Source organism: Primulina tabacum, chromosome 6 (genome assembly GCF_025594145.1).
Source record: "Primulina tabacum isolate GXHZ01 chromosome 6, ASM2559414v2, whole genome shotgun sequence".
Lineage (NCBI taxonomy): Eukaryota > Viridiplantae > Streptophyta > Magnoliopsida > Lamiales > Gesneriaceae > Primulina > Primulina tabacum.
In genome coordinates this window covers 9,945,959-9,964,331 of record NC_134555.1, presented here as the reverse complement: position 1 = coordinate 9,964,331, position 18,373 = coordinate 9,945,959, and the positions used below count along the sequence as shown (strand labels likewise).

The 18,373-nt window shown below is 33.0% G+C and overlaps 2 protein-coding genes across 2 annotated transcripts; one reads left to right on the top strand and one right to left on the bottom strand.

The window, feature by feature from the left end:
• The first annotated feature begins 203 nt into the window (after positions 1-203).
• LOC142549133 (1-deoxy-D-xylulose 5-phosphate reductoisomerase, chloroplastic-like) lies at positions 204-4,594 on the top strand. The gene is given in 14 exon segments (XM_075657924.1): positions 204-479; positions 950-1,125; positions 1,457-1,543; positions 1,630-1,755; positions 1,848-1,910; positions 2,287-2,401; positions 2,404-2,425; positions 2,596-2,673; positions 2,875-2,891; positions 2,894-2,985; positions 3,275-3,379; positions 3,472-3,593; positions 3,700-3,846; positions 4,300-4,594. Coding segments are annotated over 14 exon segments (1,422 nt in total). The 5' UTR covers positions 204-382; the 3' UTR covers positions 4,475-4,594.
• A 10,598-nt stretch (positions 4,595-15,192) lies between these two features.
• On the bottom strand, positions 15,193-16,135 carry LOC142548066 (uncharacterized). Its single transcript, XM_075656429.1, has one exon. It carries the CDS (start codon positions 16,056-16,058, stop codon positions 15,267-15,269), a length of 792 nt encoding a protein of 263 aa, XP_075512544.1. The 5' UTR covers positions 16,059-16,135; the 3' UTR covers positions 15,193-15,266.
• Between the last annotated feature and the right edge of the window lie 2,238 nt (positions 16,136-18,373).

Below are 18,373 nucleotides of genomic sequence, written 5' to 3'. Positions count from 1 at the left end.
GGGAGTTTTGCTAAAGTTTTGTAGGTGCATGGAGTTAGGGTAAAATTAAGTTTGAGTTTGGGGATTTATTTTTAATTTTTCATAAATAAATTATAAATTAATTAATAATATATAAGTTAACGTTCAACAAATAGCTGTCATTTTCAATTGTCTTTTATATATATGTATATAAAGAAAAACATGAATAACAAGTTTATAAACAGACAACCGAAGTGCAAGTTTACAAGCACCTCCATTCAATTCATACGCAGCTGTCTCTCAAAAGCGTAAGTACTTTGCCAAAATAAGAAACTCCTTGTTCGTTGTACTTATCTTTGATTCTTGAAATCACAACAGATTTTGAAGAAGAAATTCACGTAGTGGGGTGTGGTAGTGAAAAGCTATGGCTTTGAATTTGGTGTCTCCAACTGAAATCAAGGCCCTTTCTTTCTTGGACTCCTCGAAATCCAATTACAACCTTAATCTCCTCAAGCTTCAAGGTATGACATAACAGACTCCTGATTCTGTACGTATGTTTGAGTTGTTTCCTATGCTGGATGGTTTAGTTTTAAGTTGAAATTTACGATCTTTGTGTGATTTTTTAAGGAATTGCTGGTGTATAAGTTGTTTGGTTTTTTTATTTGTTTAAAACTTTGTTTTGTTTTTTTTTTTGGATTTAAGTATTGCTTTGTTTGATTCTTTGGGCTTCTTTGCTAAATGGGTCATCCGTTTTATCTCCAGTGGAGGATGTGGTTTGTAGCTTTTGGTTACATTTTATCTCTCTAATTGAGTGGAGATTGGTCTGGCCAATGTACTGAGGGATTTGATTGGTGCAAATTTCACTCGTGGTTGTGGTAAAGATGCGATCTTTTTTTGTTCATCGTTAACAACAGTTGAATCATCTTTTGCTTTTTCCTCTTTTATTTTCCGGGTTGTATTTGAAATTTTACAAATTCGGTGAAATTTTCAGGTGGGATTGTTTTTAGGAGGAAGGATGGATGCACAGTTGCCAAGAGAGTCCATTGTTCTGCTCAGCCGCCACCTCCAGCCTGGCCGGGCAGGGCTGTTTTTGAGCCAGGTCGTATCAGTTGGGACGGTCCAAAGCCTATTTCAGTAGTTGGGTCGACTGGCTCCATTGGAATCCAGGTGAAATTATGAATTGTATCGCATTTAAGATGATTTGACGGATAATTGTTAGGCCTATATGTGCATGCCTGTGTTAATCATGGATGTATTAGGACAGAATCAGGATTTAGAAGTTAAATGAAAGAAACATGGGGGAAAACTTTACATTTATATATAAATTACAGATTATATATAAAGTTTGTTGTTATTCGAGTTGACATTTTTTGAGCCAATGTCTTTTTAAAGAATGGTGTCTGCTCAGAAGTACCTGAATTTGAGTACGAGTTGTTTTTAGGCCATAGCTCAATGAGTTTCATCTGTATGGCGTATGATTTGAGTTTGTGCTCTGCAGACATTGGACATTGTTGCGGAAAATCCAGATAAGTTTAAGGTTGTAGCACTTGCAGCTGGTTCAAATGTTACTCTTCTTTCTGATCAGGTGATTTATCCAGTAAAAACACGATTTATACCAGGACTATGTGTGTTTTAAATCGAGTTGTCTAATCTAGCAACCTTGTCGTGCAGGTAAAGACATTTAAACCTCAGCTAGTCTCGGTTCGAAATGAATCGTTAGTTGATGAGCTTAAAGAGGCTTTGGCTGGTGTCCAAGACAAACCTGAAATCATTCCTGGAGAACAGGGAGTCATAGAGGTTTGCTTTCTTCTGTATCATCGTCTTTTCTTGTAATTTTTGTGGTTATAAGATCTATTTTTAATCTAATCATTTCTTTTATGATATTCCAGGTTGCTCGACATCCAGATGCTGTTACTGTTGTTACAGGAATTGTGGGATGTGCGGGATTAAAGGTAAACTCGAGTCAGCGAGTGCTTTTTTCTCTTGTTTTATGTATCCTGTTCAGTTAAAGTGTTTCAAAAATTGGGAATCTCATCTCAACTTTCTACGCTTCATACACAATGCCAACAAGCATGATGGTCGAACCAGGGGAAGCCTCTAGAAGTTAGTCGAGAGAGTGTGACTTAATAAATTATAGTGTTTGAAAATACGTTCTTGAAAATATTGCATAAATTTTTATTTTTGTCAATGCTTTCTAACATTGAGCTCCGGATTATTTGACAAAAAATTGTTGAATAATGACATTTTTACTAATTTTTTTGCGTGAAATGTTTTCAAGTTAATGAACTAGAAAACTCCTTACCATTTATTTTGTATTTGACTTTGCAGCCTACAGTAGCTGCTATTGAAGCTGGAAAAGACATCGCATTAGCCAATAAAGAGACACTGATTGCTGGAGGCCCTTTTGTCCTCCCGCTTGCGCACAAGCATAACGTTAAGATTCTTCTGCTGATTCTGAACATTCTGCCATATTTCAGTTAATAAAATTACATACGTAGTCCAAAATTCTGTGATATTAAACAGGCGGAACGGATTTAGTGGTAAGAGATGATGGATCATATTACTTTTCTTTCTTATCCATCTTTATCTTGTGTAAAGTTACTGCCACTTTACCGATTCTAAAGCATAAGGTGTATATATTTTTCAGTGTATTCAAGGCTTGCCGGAGGGTGCTCTCAGGCGCATCATCTTGACAGCATCAGGTGGTGCTTTCAGGTATGAAATTTTGACCGTAAAGACGATTTTTAGAAAATTCCTAGCTGTGGCAGATTTTTGTTCATTTATTTTCCTTGCCCTTTTTCCTCTCTTGAAACACATTTGAGTTAACTCGTATTTACATTTCTCATTTTTCTAGCATGTTTCTCTAGTTCAACTTTTTATACCAGAATTTATAACATATGATGGTGCTATTGACAGAGATTGGCAGGTGAATAAATTAAAGAAGTGAAAGTAGCAGATGCTTTAAAACATCCTAACTGGAAAATGGGAAAAAAGATTACGGTTGACTCAGCTACACTTTTTAATAAGGTATTTTCCATTGGTTTGTGTTCCAAGCCTTGATAACCGAAGCCAAGCAAAACAATTATGGGTTTAGATTTTAGAGCAACCAATATCTTTCGTGGGGAGAAATAATTATCTCAATTATTTTTTTTTAGCTGCCTCAATAGCACATCGATTGAAAGACGGCATTTTGGTTGATGTACATTTGAAAAAATTTGAGTTGGACTGTTATTAATATTTATAGTTTCTGGTCTGGTACAGCTGCAAAAGACTGAAATCTTTTCTTGGCTTTGAGTGATTTATTTTGTCATTGCAGGGTCTAGAAGTCATCGAAGCTCACTATCTATATGGGGCCGATTATGATGACATCGAGATCGTTATTCATCCCCAATCAATCATACATTCAATGGTTGAGACTCTGGTTGATTTGTTGTTCCCTTGCCACTTACTAAAGCTCACTTAGATTCCTTTTTTGCTCAATATTCTGAATTTGCTCTTGTTTTCCCAATTCAGGATTCATCAATATTGGCACAACTCGGGTGGCCTGATATGCGTTTGCCTATTCTATATACCCTATCTTGGCCAGACAGAATCTATTGTTCCGAGATTACGTGGCCTCGTCTTGATCTCTGCAAGTAATGACCACAACCTTGCACAAAGATTTTATGACTTGCTGAGTAATTTGTGGTACATGTGTATTATTACTATGGTAATAACTGAAATGAGAATTTGTTGGTTCAGACTTGGGTCTCTTACATTCAAGAGTCCCGACAATGTTAAGTATCCATCCATGGATCTTGCATATGCTGCTGGACGAGCGGGGGGAACCATGACTGGTGTCCTTAGTGCTGCAAATGAGAAAGCTGTAGAAATGTTCATCGACGAGAAGTAAGTGTTCACTTTAATTAGTTTTCATTTTTATATAATTATCTCAAAGCAAATTATGATCCTAGACAAGGTTATTCTCCCAACTACTAAGGGTGTCATCAAGTATTAATCAATCCTGAATGGAGATTGCCAACTTACCTCCAGTTTGTATGAGTGTTCCGTTCGAACTGTCGTTTGGTTCATGAGCGTTAAGAGATGGTAGATTTTGTCGCCCTCACTGTCCCAGGTCTCGGCTTTTCTCACTTTATTGTGTTTCATCATTTTACTGATCTACTCGATTGTGATTCAAGATTCCATTTCATATCACAGGTTTTACTCGGTGTTGCTGTTTTAAATAAGATGTTTACTCTTCTTCTCCACATCACTTTTTTCTTTTGGCAACCACATACGGCATTGTTTTTACCATGTTATCGCCTCGGTGTTATAGCAAACGACCTTTTGTCCATGTGGCAGGATTAGTTACCTGGACATATTCAAAGTTGTGGAGCTGACATGCGATAAACACCGGAAAGAATTGGTGTCTTCACCCTCTCTCGAAGAAATCATACACTACGACTTGTGGGCACGGGACTATGCAGCCATCAGCCGGTCTGACACCGTCTCTTGTATGAGCGTCTCCAGGGGATGAGAAGCTGCTGTTATATACGATGGCGAAAACTGAATATTTGAGCTGTTATCTGAAAATGGTTTGTCCCTATTTATGTACTGTCATGAAATCACATCAATGAAGAGTAGAATACATGCTCTACAGAGTTTTGGAGCATAACAAGGACTCTAGCTAACCGGTGTGGGGCATATCACCCTCTCTTCAAATTGGAAAATTTTTAAATTATCAAATATATTTTTATAATTTATGTTTCTTTCCTATTAAATTTATGGGATTTGTCAAATGTATATACGGAAGTTCGACGTAAATTATATTATAATAACAAAGTATGAGTATATTATGCATATGCATACTAACCATATATAGATGTTCCAATCAGATTCTGGAAGAAAATGGGTATTGTATTACTAAACTAGTACTCAAAACTTCCTGTAAACATATGAAAAACAGACACATAATAAATGTATGTATAAGAAAAATCAGTTTGGACTTTTTTTTTCTTTAGTTTTTCAACTAAACTATAATGACGCACAGCAATTATGGAAAATGTTGTGCTCAATGTAATAAAAAAAATACGACGTGGCGCCTGGTGATGGGGCACTCTTTTTAGACGCTTCAATGCCTCCCCTACTGTCTGAAAAATTTCTACAAAACTTTTAACGCACATATTTATTTCGTTCGAGTTTTTTTTCGTCTTTTCTTTGCTTAATTTGCATTCATTAAGACTGAAAAATTTCAACAAATTCATTTGAATTCAAGAAGCATGTGGGAGAGTTAACGAGAGAGGATATTTTACCTGACTTGTATAAAAAAATATGATGGGAGCTACTAAATTTAGGGTAGCTTGTGAATAGGAGTCTAAGCCCAATTAGAGTCTCAAATTGGCATAAATGGATCGGTGATTTGCATTATCATGTTGGGCAAAGCAACTTATACAAACTTATAAGTTGTTTTAAGATTTATAAGCTTTGAAATTTTGTTTGATAATTTTTTTCACACCTTAATTCCTAATTTTAGTTCGGGATATTTTATTGTTTGAAATAATCTTATTTTACAATGATGTGTTTAAAATAAAAATATATAATTATGATTTTTATTTTTTATGAGTTGAGTATAGATTAATAAATTTTAATTTGAAATAGTATTTTTTTTGTTCGTAAACATTATTTATATAAAATTGAAAAGTAGTTTTAATGATTTATTAAGTCTAAACATATTTTTATTTTATGATAACTAAAATTCAAAAACTATTTAATTTTAAGAGAGTCCGATTGGATTTGAGGTCCAGGACAAGGCGGGACGGGTCTTGGAATTCGGCCAAACCCGAATCGGATCCACCCTTTTGCCATCCCTATTTTCACATGATTCAAGTTGATTTATATGTTCATTTCTTTTATTATTTTTTATTGGTTTCCCTCTCATAAATTATTTTTTAAACAATATTTGTTTCCAACTTTTCCCCATCATAGGCACTTAATTATGCTCTATGTTTGCCCCACCATGTCTGTAAAAGCTCATCCGAATTCCACTTGCTTTTGCGCTCTGTCTAATGTTTTTTTCCAATTAATTATTAGTAAAAATAATGTTTTTATACGTCTGCCTACAAGATGAATTAAGATAATTTAAATTCAAGTGTAATATATAAAAAAAACATATAAATTTATCCACGAAAAAGTATATCTAACCGTCGATAAATTCGATTATAACAATGATAGATCTAATGTCTCGTGTGTTGTCACACGAGACTGATCGATAATGATCAGGTCCATATGGCCTTACCTGAAAGGTATGACTTAGATTTTCTCTAATTGTATTTCCTAATACTATGTGACCAAATTTTTCCTAGTTAAAAGGAAAATCCGAATAAAAGGGTAAGATCGAATTATCCCAAACTCTATTGTCCCTTTTACATTATTGAGCCCTATTTGAACACATAAACTCCTGTGAGACGGTCTCACGGGTCAATTTTGTGAAAACGGATATTCTATATTGGTTACCCACGAAAAAATATTACTTTTTATGACAAATATATTAATTTCTATTGTAAATATGGATATGATTGATCCGTCTCACGAATAAAAATCCGTGAGAACGTGTTATAAAAGACCTACTCCTAATTGAATGGACTGGAATCTAGAACATGTAAAGTTCCTCTCAATGAAAATTCATAGGTGTGCCCCTCCAAGTTTTGTTTTGTTCTATGATTGACTTAGTTGTAAGCAAGAAAAAACATTTGCATGTTGATATATATATATATAAAGTTTTCTTTTTTTATTTTATTTTGTTTTGCAAATTAATTTCATATGATTTTTCTACGACATTTATATATTTATAATTAAAATCTTTAAGATTTAATTCATTTGTTCTTCCACTTTTTCATTGGTTAGTAGCCTAGTAGGTAAAGTTTGAGGGATGGGATATTAGATTGACGTTTAGCTAACTTTATTTCAAAATAAACTAAAATCTTGAAAATTAGAGATCCCAAAATGGATGGTAGTCTTCTTTCAAAAAGTAGTTGAATATGCTGTATTTACTTTTGAAATATTAATTATCTCCTCAAAAGACATTCATTAAATTTTTATAATAATAATAATAATTAAATTAGAAACAAGAAAATCAATTCAGAAATAGAAAAAGTTAAAGACATTGTTTTCCAAAAGTAGGGCTTTGTTTCAAGTTGAAATAGCAATTAGATTGGTTTTCGGTTTGAAACTTACAACTTATGTTCAAAATCGAATCGACCTATACATACAAATATGTTGTGTTAAGTAATCGAAACTTTTTAAATTAATTTTAATGAATAAAAATCTTTTTCGCTCCGTTTAGCCTTATGAAACAGAAATAGAAATGCACAAATCAAACCAATGTATGTATAGGTCGATTCGATTTTGAACATATCAAACCAATGTACAACCTTACCGATCCTCCTAAGATTATGACACGGAATTTTCATAAATAAAGTCGGGCATTATATGTATGTAATAATTAATAATTCCCATATATGATCGCCATAAAAAAATACATGTGATATGGAAAAAAAGTGGTCTAGCTAGCTTAGCTACTTTCCCTTTTTCTCACATCCCACGATGTGTGGGTGCTTTTGCTTTGGAATTGGACTGCAAAATTTGACATAAAGGCCATCCCACAATAACGCCCGGGCCATAAGATTGCCAATTCCATCTTCTTACCAACTCACTATTATACTTTTTAACGAAACTTTGGTGCTTTCATATTTACATAGTCACGACCTGAAATCGGGGTCAGGAGACATTCGGTGTTGTTTCATGATCAAATAATCGTAAGATAACGAGTATCGTAGTAAATCAAATAATCAAACTAGACTAACTAATTCATAAAATAGATAATTGTCTCTATAAATGATTGAAATCAACAAAAATGCATAAACATACAATGATAAACAAAAAATAATGTAAAAAATGTGTGCTTATCCATGAAATAAGTGTTGGAGTATTGTTTTCTCACACTTAATGCGCAATGGAAGTTTAAAAATTTTCATTCTGACATTCAAAATGTTTCTTGGACGTTGGTTTTAAAGCATTCATAGGACGTCTAGAATATTTATTTTGGCGTTCTAAATTTTGGACACCAAACTATTCCAGATTTTAAGCGAAGATAGTCATTATTGTAAATCTCTTTGAACGGATCTTTCTCCTTCTTCGGTCGTCAAATAAGTTCAACGATCAGAGACTGAATTCTTCGTATAGATCGCACTAGAGATCTAAACAATTTAGCGTCAAAATTAGATTGCCGGAATTTTACGAATTTGGCAGTCTTGCGGTGATGTCGAGACGATGACGTGATGGAAGAGGGTGACCGAATTTTTCCTTACAAAACTAAAGGGGTGGCCGAAATTTGCTTCTAGGATATGAGGGAGAATTGCGTGTGTTTTTCTTGTTTGGTTATATATGTATTACATCTATGAACACATACTAATATAAATATATATATGTATAGACATATATATATATATATAATTAAATAATATTATCTACTTTCTTTATTAATTGTCAATTAATTAATCAATTCTAGATCACTCTCGAATATTTCACGAGAAATATGTACATATAGTAATCATCACCACAAACATTATTATTTAATTAGTATATTTTAAATTTACTAAATAACTAATTGTGAATTCATTATAACCATGATCGATGACCAGATTGCGCCGATGTATCGAGTGTACAAATCTTTTAATATATGAAAATTGAAAATTTCGAAAGACAAAATTTCCAATGATCCATTTTTGGCAGTTGCCAGCTTTGTGAACCACTTTATTAAAACAGATAGTTACTTGCAATTAAGCTAACTTCAACAATTTCAATTACATGGAATCCACTTATAAACTCCTTTATAAGCAATCTGTTTGATCTCCATCAAACTATAATCACCAAATTCAACTCCTTGAATTTGATTATCTCGACAGGAACACAAAATCTGATACTTGTGTGATCCTCAATAGTTCAGGGATACAGCTAGCTGTGGGTTCACAACTACATTGTGATTCTAAATAACATTTATTCTTATACATGCTTATCCTAATTAGTCTCATTCTTTTCATCAACCCCTTGATCAAGAATGTCAGAACTCAAGTCTGAGCGTACTCATCAGAACATGGCAAGAGCATCTAGTAGCATAGCCACATGATCCCCTATGTATCACTGATAGTTCATGTAAGAACTTTAAGTTATGTTAACGTACAGTAGAGTCCATTCGACTCATAATCCCGATCGAATATGCTATCATTGGTATATCGATAGTTACAAATGAATTCGATAATGATGTGATGTATCTTTGAGTAATTATAGTGACATGGTATGTGCAACTAGAAAAACACTTTCTCTAAAGCATATGTCTTGCTCTGCCAGAGACTCCTTGCACTATTAACTCATCATATTACATAGTATCTTCACCCATGGGCAAATAGTGAATCGCGACTACAATGCTTGGCTCCTACTTATTTTGAAACTACACCCAACCTCGCTATCTAATGACCCTCAATGGACTCGATAAACGAAACAGAGTGCAGTTCTAATAGGTAGAGCCTCTATGTTGTCTCGGATCAAGGACTAATGATGTACAACCATAACTACATATTTTTCCACTCAATAAGTGATAACCACTTGGAAAGTTCGATGGAGAGTTGTTTTGTGCATCATATGATGATCAGTCGTCTGTATGAATAGACATCTTCATACTCTTACCAATGAAACACGACGTTTACATCACAAATGCTAGTCTCAAGCTCAAGCGACATTTATCCTTATTTTAGGTGGTTGATTCGACTAAGAACCTGTTTAGAATATACGGTACATGTCCTAATGCGTTTCGTGATCTTATATTGTGAGACATACCTCATTATACCTATTGTATGTTCAAGATATTTATCTATGCAGCTTGAAGGAGAATACATATAAAGTAAATGTCACAATTAGATAAAACCATAAAATATTATTAAAATAAATATTATTTTTACATAAGAATTAATAAAGTTCAACCCACAAGTTAGTTCGCTCGACACCTACTCTAACAATGAGGCTGCATCACCATCCTTAGAAGTGTTCTTGCTCCTCGAGATTATATGAGTTATTTTAAAACTTGAAGAGTAGGTCTCGCGAATCTTTATCTGTGAGACTAGTCAAACTTTATCGATATTAACAATAAAAATTAATACTCTTAGCATAAAAAGTAATACTTTTTCATGGATAACCCAAATAAGAGATCCGTCCCACAAAATACGACTCGTTAGACCGTCTCACACAAATTTTTGCTGACTTCAAAATGCCAACACCGCCAACTGGAGAAGCCTGTTGGTCTACCATGTGATTATTTATCCAACATAATCCAAGGCAGGTCAAGATGTCAAAAGTTCCAAGTTTTTATGATCTATATTAACTGTTTTATTATGATTTTTCCACATCTCGTGTCACGATTAAAGCATTTTTATTTTTTCAATCGACATAACATTAATATTTTTGTAGAACCGAGCGTTTGTCGTTTCACCAAAAATTATAGTCAATGATAATGACGCAAGTTAAATATTTTAAACTATACAACACAACTCATGTTTCACGTTTAGATTGCGCTACCAACAAGTACGAATGCACAATTATTGCACCCGACCGTTCTTATACAATTATAACATGAATCAATTTGTTACAACTATATTCATATATAGGTGCCGAAATTTATATTCTAATATTGTTTTACAAGTATATTCGAAACCCGTCATACACTTTAGAAAATTAAAAATAGACGAAGCAAAAAAAACAAATGTCAACTTGAATCATACATAATTGAGGATAGGTACAGTCAATTAACAAGAAAAAGAAATCTTAATTTTAAATTTAAAATTTAATTGAGGTGGTAGTAGTTCGAATTATTCCATCATTTTCCAATATCTTGATTGACTTTGCAATAAAAAAGAAAGAGTAGGTCTCTTATGAGACGGTCTCACGAATCTTTAACGATATTAACAATAAAAAGTAATACTCTCAACATAAAAAATAATACTTTTTCATGGATGACCCAAATAAGATACTCGTATCACAAAATAGAACCCATGAGACCGTCTCACACAAGTTTTTGCCAAAAAGAAAATTCATTTTCAAACTAATGTTGTTTACCAATAAAGTTATTAATTTTCTTCTTTTTGATTATTTCTTTGGAAATAAGTAATTGTATTTTTTAATTTTAATGATAATATTGTCACAGTTACATTTGATACAAGAAATCGGCGCAGAAGAATAATTATACTATATGACTATATCTAACAAAATTGATTTTTTTTTTTCAAATTTTGTCGATAATTTGTAAGGAAATAAATTTTTCTACCTTTCTAAATCGATTTTTATTATATTAGATCTGAATTATTAGTGATATACGAATAATTTATTCTTAAAAAAATATAAGTACCATCATTATATATTACATAATATGAATTATGAGTGATTCTTATATTTTGGATCTAAATAATCAGTTTTATGTGTTTCTTAAACTTATGCAACTTCGGCTTAATTTAGACGAAATCCAAAAGCTAATGGGTTGTTGATTATGTTTTTACAGAGACAAAAAATTGTGTGAGATGGTCTCACGGGTCGTATTTTGTGAAACAGATCTCTTATTTGAGTCATCCATGAAAAAATATTACTTTTTATGCTAAGAGTATTACTTTTTATTGTAAATATCGATAGAGTTGACCCGTTTCACAGATAAAGATTCGTTAGACCGTCTCACAAGAGACCTACTCTTCTACAAAAATAATTATACTAAAAATTTAATATTAAAATCAATTATTTAAGAAAGATAACTCACTTTGATTTTTCATTTTCTTAATTTTATTTTCAAACATTACCAACTACTGATTATTTTTTATCCCTTCTTCAAAATTTATAGATTTTATCAATTCTTTAAAATTTACAAACACTTCCTAACTATCTTCTCATTTCACACTTAGTATGTGAACCATATTATATATATAAATTTTAAATCATGTGACTCCACATTGAGTTCTTATATAATATAACATGAATTATCAATCGTGTGCCAATAAATTAAACTGATATTAATGATCATGTAATGCACTAGTAATAAAAAATTAATTCAATATTTTTTTTCACTGAGGAAAATTAATTAAAGAGTTGTTTTTGCATCAAACTCCTCTAAAATATCGAAAACTCGTACTTTTCCTATGTGAAAATTAAATAGGCATTTTAGACCTTAATTTTTTTTTTTTATAAAAATTGCACGAACACTACTTGCACCAGCTGAAAATCTAGAGAATTGAAGTATTTTGATGATATCTCGTAGATCAGTGATCAAAATGACTAGTAGACAAAATGATTTGAAAGAAAATTCAATTTCTTACAAATAATATTTCAGTCTAGACTAGTTCGTATGTTATCTATGCTAACTGAACGCTGTAAGATCTAGCTAGATGACACAAATACGACAACAAACAATGTCTTGTTAGTATAGATAGAATTCTAACTAGTCATTTTATGTGTTCAACAATACACATAATTACTTTATTTACCAGAGTCGTATTTGCAACGCTGTGAGAAACATTGGAAGATAACAGAAAGTCGAGGAAACAGACAGTTGCAAATTTCAGAAAATATTATGTGTTCAACAATACACATAATTACTTTATTTACTATATTATTTCGATAATTATGGATTAGTTTGAGTTAAACATTAAAGAAAAGGGAGGAGACTGGAGAGTATAACATCTTCAAAAAAAATAGAAGCATAGAAATTTTACCAGAGTGGTTGAAGTTTGGCACATGAGAAAAATAAAGAAGAAATAGGAATTTTTATATAAAACTTAAAAATATAAAATTCTACCCTAATTTGGCGGGTCAGCCCGTCCCTGTTTAGACCCGCCCCGTCTTGGCCCACAACCCAAACGGGCTCAACCCGTTTGGCCCGCCTCCAAACGGGCTGCTATTTTATCAACCCAACCCGCTCAATTTTTATGGCGGGTCGGGCCGGCCCGACGGGCCTGACCCAATTTGACAAGTCTACTATATACATATATAGGTGTCGAAATTTATATTCTAATATTGTTTCACAAGTATATTCGAAACCCGTCATACACTTTAGAAAATTAAATAGACGAAGAAAAAAAAATGTCAGCTTGAATCATACATAATTGAGGACAGGGACAGTCAATTAACAAGAAAAAGAAATCGTAATTTTTTAAAATTTAATTGAGGTGGTAGTAGTTCGAATTATTCATCATTTTCCAGTATCTTGATTGACTTTGCAATAAAAAGAAAGAGTATGTCTCTTATGCGATGGTCTCACGAATATTTATCTATGAGACGAGTCAATTTTACCGATATTCACAATAAAAAATAATACTCTAAGCATAAAAAATAATACTTTTTCATGGATGACCCAAATAAGATACTCGTATCACAAAATACGATCCGTGAGACCGTCTCACACAAGTTTTTGCCAAAAAGAAATTTCATTCTCAAACTAATGTTGTTTACCAATAAAGTTATTAATTTTCTTCTTTTTGATTATTTCTTTGGAAATAAGTAATTGTATTTTTTAATTTTAATGATAATATTGTCACGGTTACACTTGATACAAGAAATCGGCGCAGAAGAATAATTATACTATATCTAACAAAATTGATTTTTTTTTTCAAATTTTGTCGATAATTTGTAAGGAAATAAATTTTTCTTCCTTTCTAAATCGATTTATATTATATTAGATCTGAATTATTAGTGATATACGAATAATTTATTCTTAAAAAAATATAAGTACCATCATTATATATTACATAATATGAATTATGAGTGATTCTTATATTTTGGATCTAAATAATCAATTTTACTTGTTTCTTAAACTTATGCAACTTCTGCTTAGTTAAGACGAAATCCAAAAACTAATGGGTTGTTGATTGCGTTTCTGCAAAAATAATTATACTAAAAATTTAATATTAAAATCAATTATTTATAAAAGATAACTCACTTCTGATTTTTCATTTTTTTCAATTTCGTTTTCAAACATTACAAACTACTGATTATTTTTTTATCGCTTCTTCAAAATTTTATCAATTCTTTAAAATTTACAAACACTTCATAACTATCTTCTCATTTCACACTTAATATGTGAACCATATTTTATATATAAATTTTAAATCATGTGACTCCACATTGAGTTCTTATATAAGGCAAAAATTTGTGTGAGACGATCTCACGAGTCGTATTTTGTGAGACGGATCTCTTATTTGGGTCATCCATGAAAAATTATTACTTTTTATGCTAAGAGTATTACTTTTTATTGTGAATATCGGTAGAGTTGACCCATCTTACAGATAAAGATTTGTAAGACCGTCTCACAAGAGACCTACTCCTTATATAACATAACATGAATTATCATTCGTGTGCCAATAAATTAAACTGATATTAATGATCATGTAATGCACTAGTAATAAAAAATTAATTCAATATTTTTTTTTCACTGAGGAAAATTAGTTAAAGAGTTGTTTTTGCATCAAACTCCTCTAAAATATCGAGAATTTATACTTTTCCTATGTGAAAACTAAATAAACATTTTAGACCTTAATTTTTTTATAAAAATTGCACGAACACCACTTGAATCAGCTGAAAATCTAGCGAGTTGAAGTATTTTGTTGATATCTCGTAGATCAGTGATCAAAATGACTAGTAGACAAAATGGTTTGAAAGAAAATTCAATTTCTTACAAATAATATTTCAGGCTAGATTAGTTCGTATGTTATCTATGCTAATTGAACGCTGTAAGATATAGCTGGATGATACAAATACGACAACAAACAATGTCTGTTTAGTATAGATAGAATTCTAACTAGTCTAACAAGTCTCATATATGACTTGGAGCAAATTTAGTTTTCTGTTAACTGTTATATTTCTAATCATTTTGATAAGTGGTTTATGAGATATCATTAAAATATTTAAACTCGTCAGATTTTCGGCTGATGCAAGAGATATACATGCCACTTTTAATATTAGTTAAGATATAAGATATTTATTTAATTTTCATATGAAAAAAGAGAGAGCATATTTTCGACATTTTAAAGAGGATTTGGTGAAAAAACTGTTAATTTATGAAATCATTAAAAAACAGGCGAAAGGGCAATCAATTAATTTTAAAAGGTTGCAATATTCGATTTGTACAAAGCACACCCGATTCTACTCACAAAAACGAAAAAGTGAAAAATAAAATAAAATATGATATTACAATAAAAATAATTAATATTCATAATTAAAACGTGCTTACTCCAAGGCCATTTACATTAGAGAAACCCAACCAAATCTTGTCTGTACGGTAAGTACGTCCGCCGCTTCACCCCGCCGTCTCTGGTATACGGCGACGTGGCCGGAGGATGTTCCGCCGCAGATTTCACCTTCACAGCACCCGCCTCCGTTTCTTTAGTTTTATATTCACTTTCTTTTTTTATGCCGCTGTTACTAGTAGTCAACAAAACGACACCGTCTTTGCTTCCCTCACTGTGGCTCCTATGCAAAAAGTCCTTCAACTTCCACCTCTTCGAACTAGACCCCGTTGAGCTGCTCTTAAGCGGCGTCGCCTCCTTCGGCCTCCACACGCAGTACGTCTCCGCCGGGACTCCGTCGAGTTCATCCGCGTCTGAAGAGGAGCTCGACGAAGTCGTTGCCGTTTCTCTTTCCTCAATGAAAAGCTTCCTCAACGAAAGCCGAATCGGTTTCGTTCCCTTTTCTTGGAGAACCTCGTTCTGAATCTTATCTCCCCCGATCAACAAATGAGTTTCGAAAACCGGGTAAACGGGTCTGATCTTACCGTCGCAGAAGATCTCGTCTGCAGAAATCGGCGACGATTCGGAACCTTTAGTAGCAAACTCGAATTCCTCATCCTTATCATCGTACTCAGCTTCCCTTTGGATGGACTGGAAATCCTCTTTCCTTTCAGAGTAAAATTCATCGTATAATTCATCATAATCGTTCCCCGCCCGAAATTCTTCAACGACCCGAGCTGCTATTTCGACAAGATTGGTGTTAGAATAGCTGTTGAAACTGGGAGAAAGCGAGGATACCTCTCCCGCCTGCATTTCTTCCTTCAGGTTGGGAAAATGGCGGAACACGTCGAATGTAAAAGAGAAAGAGAGAGAGAGTGCAGGCTAGCATACGAGATTATATAGCAGCGAAATACATAGTAGAAATTTTAAGAGGAAATCAGGAAAATAAAACGCAATCGCGCCACGGGAAGAGTGTGATTGGGTGTGGTAGGGTGCAGCATTATTTGGTAGGGTAATTATTTGGTGATAATATTTGTGCATGTGACTCCCATTGCTTTTTTGGGACATACACAAACTCAAATTTGTTTCATGTCTGATTTAGGTATTAGTTCTTGAAGCTCGAGTTAAAAGAAAATTGAGCCAAAACAAAAGTTATATTTCGAGTACTCAAAACTAAATATTTGATTTTTATGGATGAAAGTGAAATGTATTTATCGAAGATTAACTCGATATTAAGAGCCTAAAAATACAAAAATCCTTAACTAGAAGTGATCCAATGTCAAGTGATTAATCTAATGACATTTTGCTTAACATATAATGTGTGTATTCAAATTTTCACAGGGGTGTCACTTGAAATTTTATTTTTCTAAATGAAAAAATTGTGTAGATCATTTAGGTGAGAAAGAGAAGATTGACTTTAGACCATTCATGTCTTTTGAATTCCTTGCTTGGTTCATACGTAATGATCCCTGCTTCACACGTACATTATATTTTTAATGTTTTCCCCAAAACTAATTACAAATTGACGAACTCCGGAAAGACTTAATCCATTCACTTTTGGCCTTAGCGACCTGATCAAGTCATGTAGTAGATGGATATTTGATCAATAATTAGTATTTTGATTTTCTTTGTCATTATTTTTTTAGACGAGCATGTCATATATGGTTTACCCAGTGCAGTTTATCTGACTAACATGATTTAAAGACTATTACGTTAATCAAAAGTTTACCCAGTTAACATCAAATGACAACAGTGGTAGATTCCCACGTCATAAAATAATAATAATAAAGAGCGATTCTAAACTTAATTTTACATAATGGCCACACGTAAGAATTTGTATTCAAAAATATTTAAGTATAAATTTTATTTTGTAAAGCGTATTTACATGGTCTATTACCTTCTTTCATCAGCTTTTTTTCCTTGAAATTTTGGTGCAATGTCAAGGCTCGGCTAAAATCTCGATCTACCAGGTTGTAGGCTATCATTGGATAGATTATTCCTACAATCATTCCTGCACAGAGATTTCCTGAGATAGTTCACAGTACTTGAATCTTGAATGTTCCCATTCTTTTATTGCATATAGCAGTATCAATGGGTGAATCTATTCCTTCTTTGAAAGTAGCTTTTATCATAATTTGGATTGCTCCAATATGAATCCAGAACATAGTCCTTGCTACTTCTATCTTGAGTTTTTGTAATTCCTCCTTAATTTCTTCGGAAAGAATTAACTGCATCTCCATTCTATTTCCTGTAAGTTCCATCGGAATTGCCATTTCCCTTCTAGAAACTTTATAGATTAGATGATGCTTTCTGCTTCTTAGGCCAAGACTGCCTAAGAACTTTTCTACATGTCCTGCAGAGAATCCTTAATATCTCTGAAGACTAGGATTTTCTCTCATGATTCTTTGAACCATATTATGAGATATTGTAGTCTGACTGAAAAATCCAGACAAGTATTCATGTATTTCTTGTCGAAACACCTCGTCTTCAGTCAGATTTCGATTCAGTTCCATCAGATTCTCCATGACTTAAGACTTCTTCTTCTTCATATATACTTTCATCTGAGGCAATGTCCTCAAATCGGTATACCTGAATAAGATCTTGGTAATAAACTGCTTCTTCAATGTCCGGGGTTGGATCGAAACGTTTAATACCTCTTTTTTCATTTTCTGGACAATTAGTCGAGATTTGACATCTTGCTCCACATGTCCAGCAGTTACAATCGTTGAAACTTTCATTAGCTCGAGTATGAGCTCTTCTGAAAATTTTCTTTGTAGGTATTCTTCATGTGCTTCGAGATGTACTCGATGCTTGGGATGATATCCTAATTCTTGATGGTCCACTTCTTTGTCCAGATTTGTAAGATCTGGCTTTCTGTCTAGACCATACTATTCTTGGTTTCCAAGAACTTCTTCCACTTCGGGCATAAGGATGATTCCTGAAACTTTTCCTCTTATGCTTCTGTGGTTTACTTCCAATAATTGTTGGAAGATCATTTTCCTTACAACACAAAGGAGTTCTTTTGTTGATATCCCTTAAGCGTCTGTAATTCTTTTGTAATGCTGCCATATAACACCATTCTGCCAATTTTCCTTTGAGAAAAAGGCTCTCCGTGCCAACATATCTGG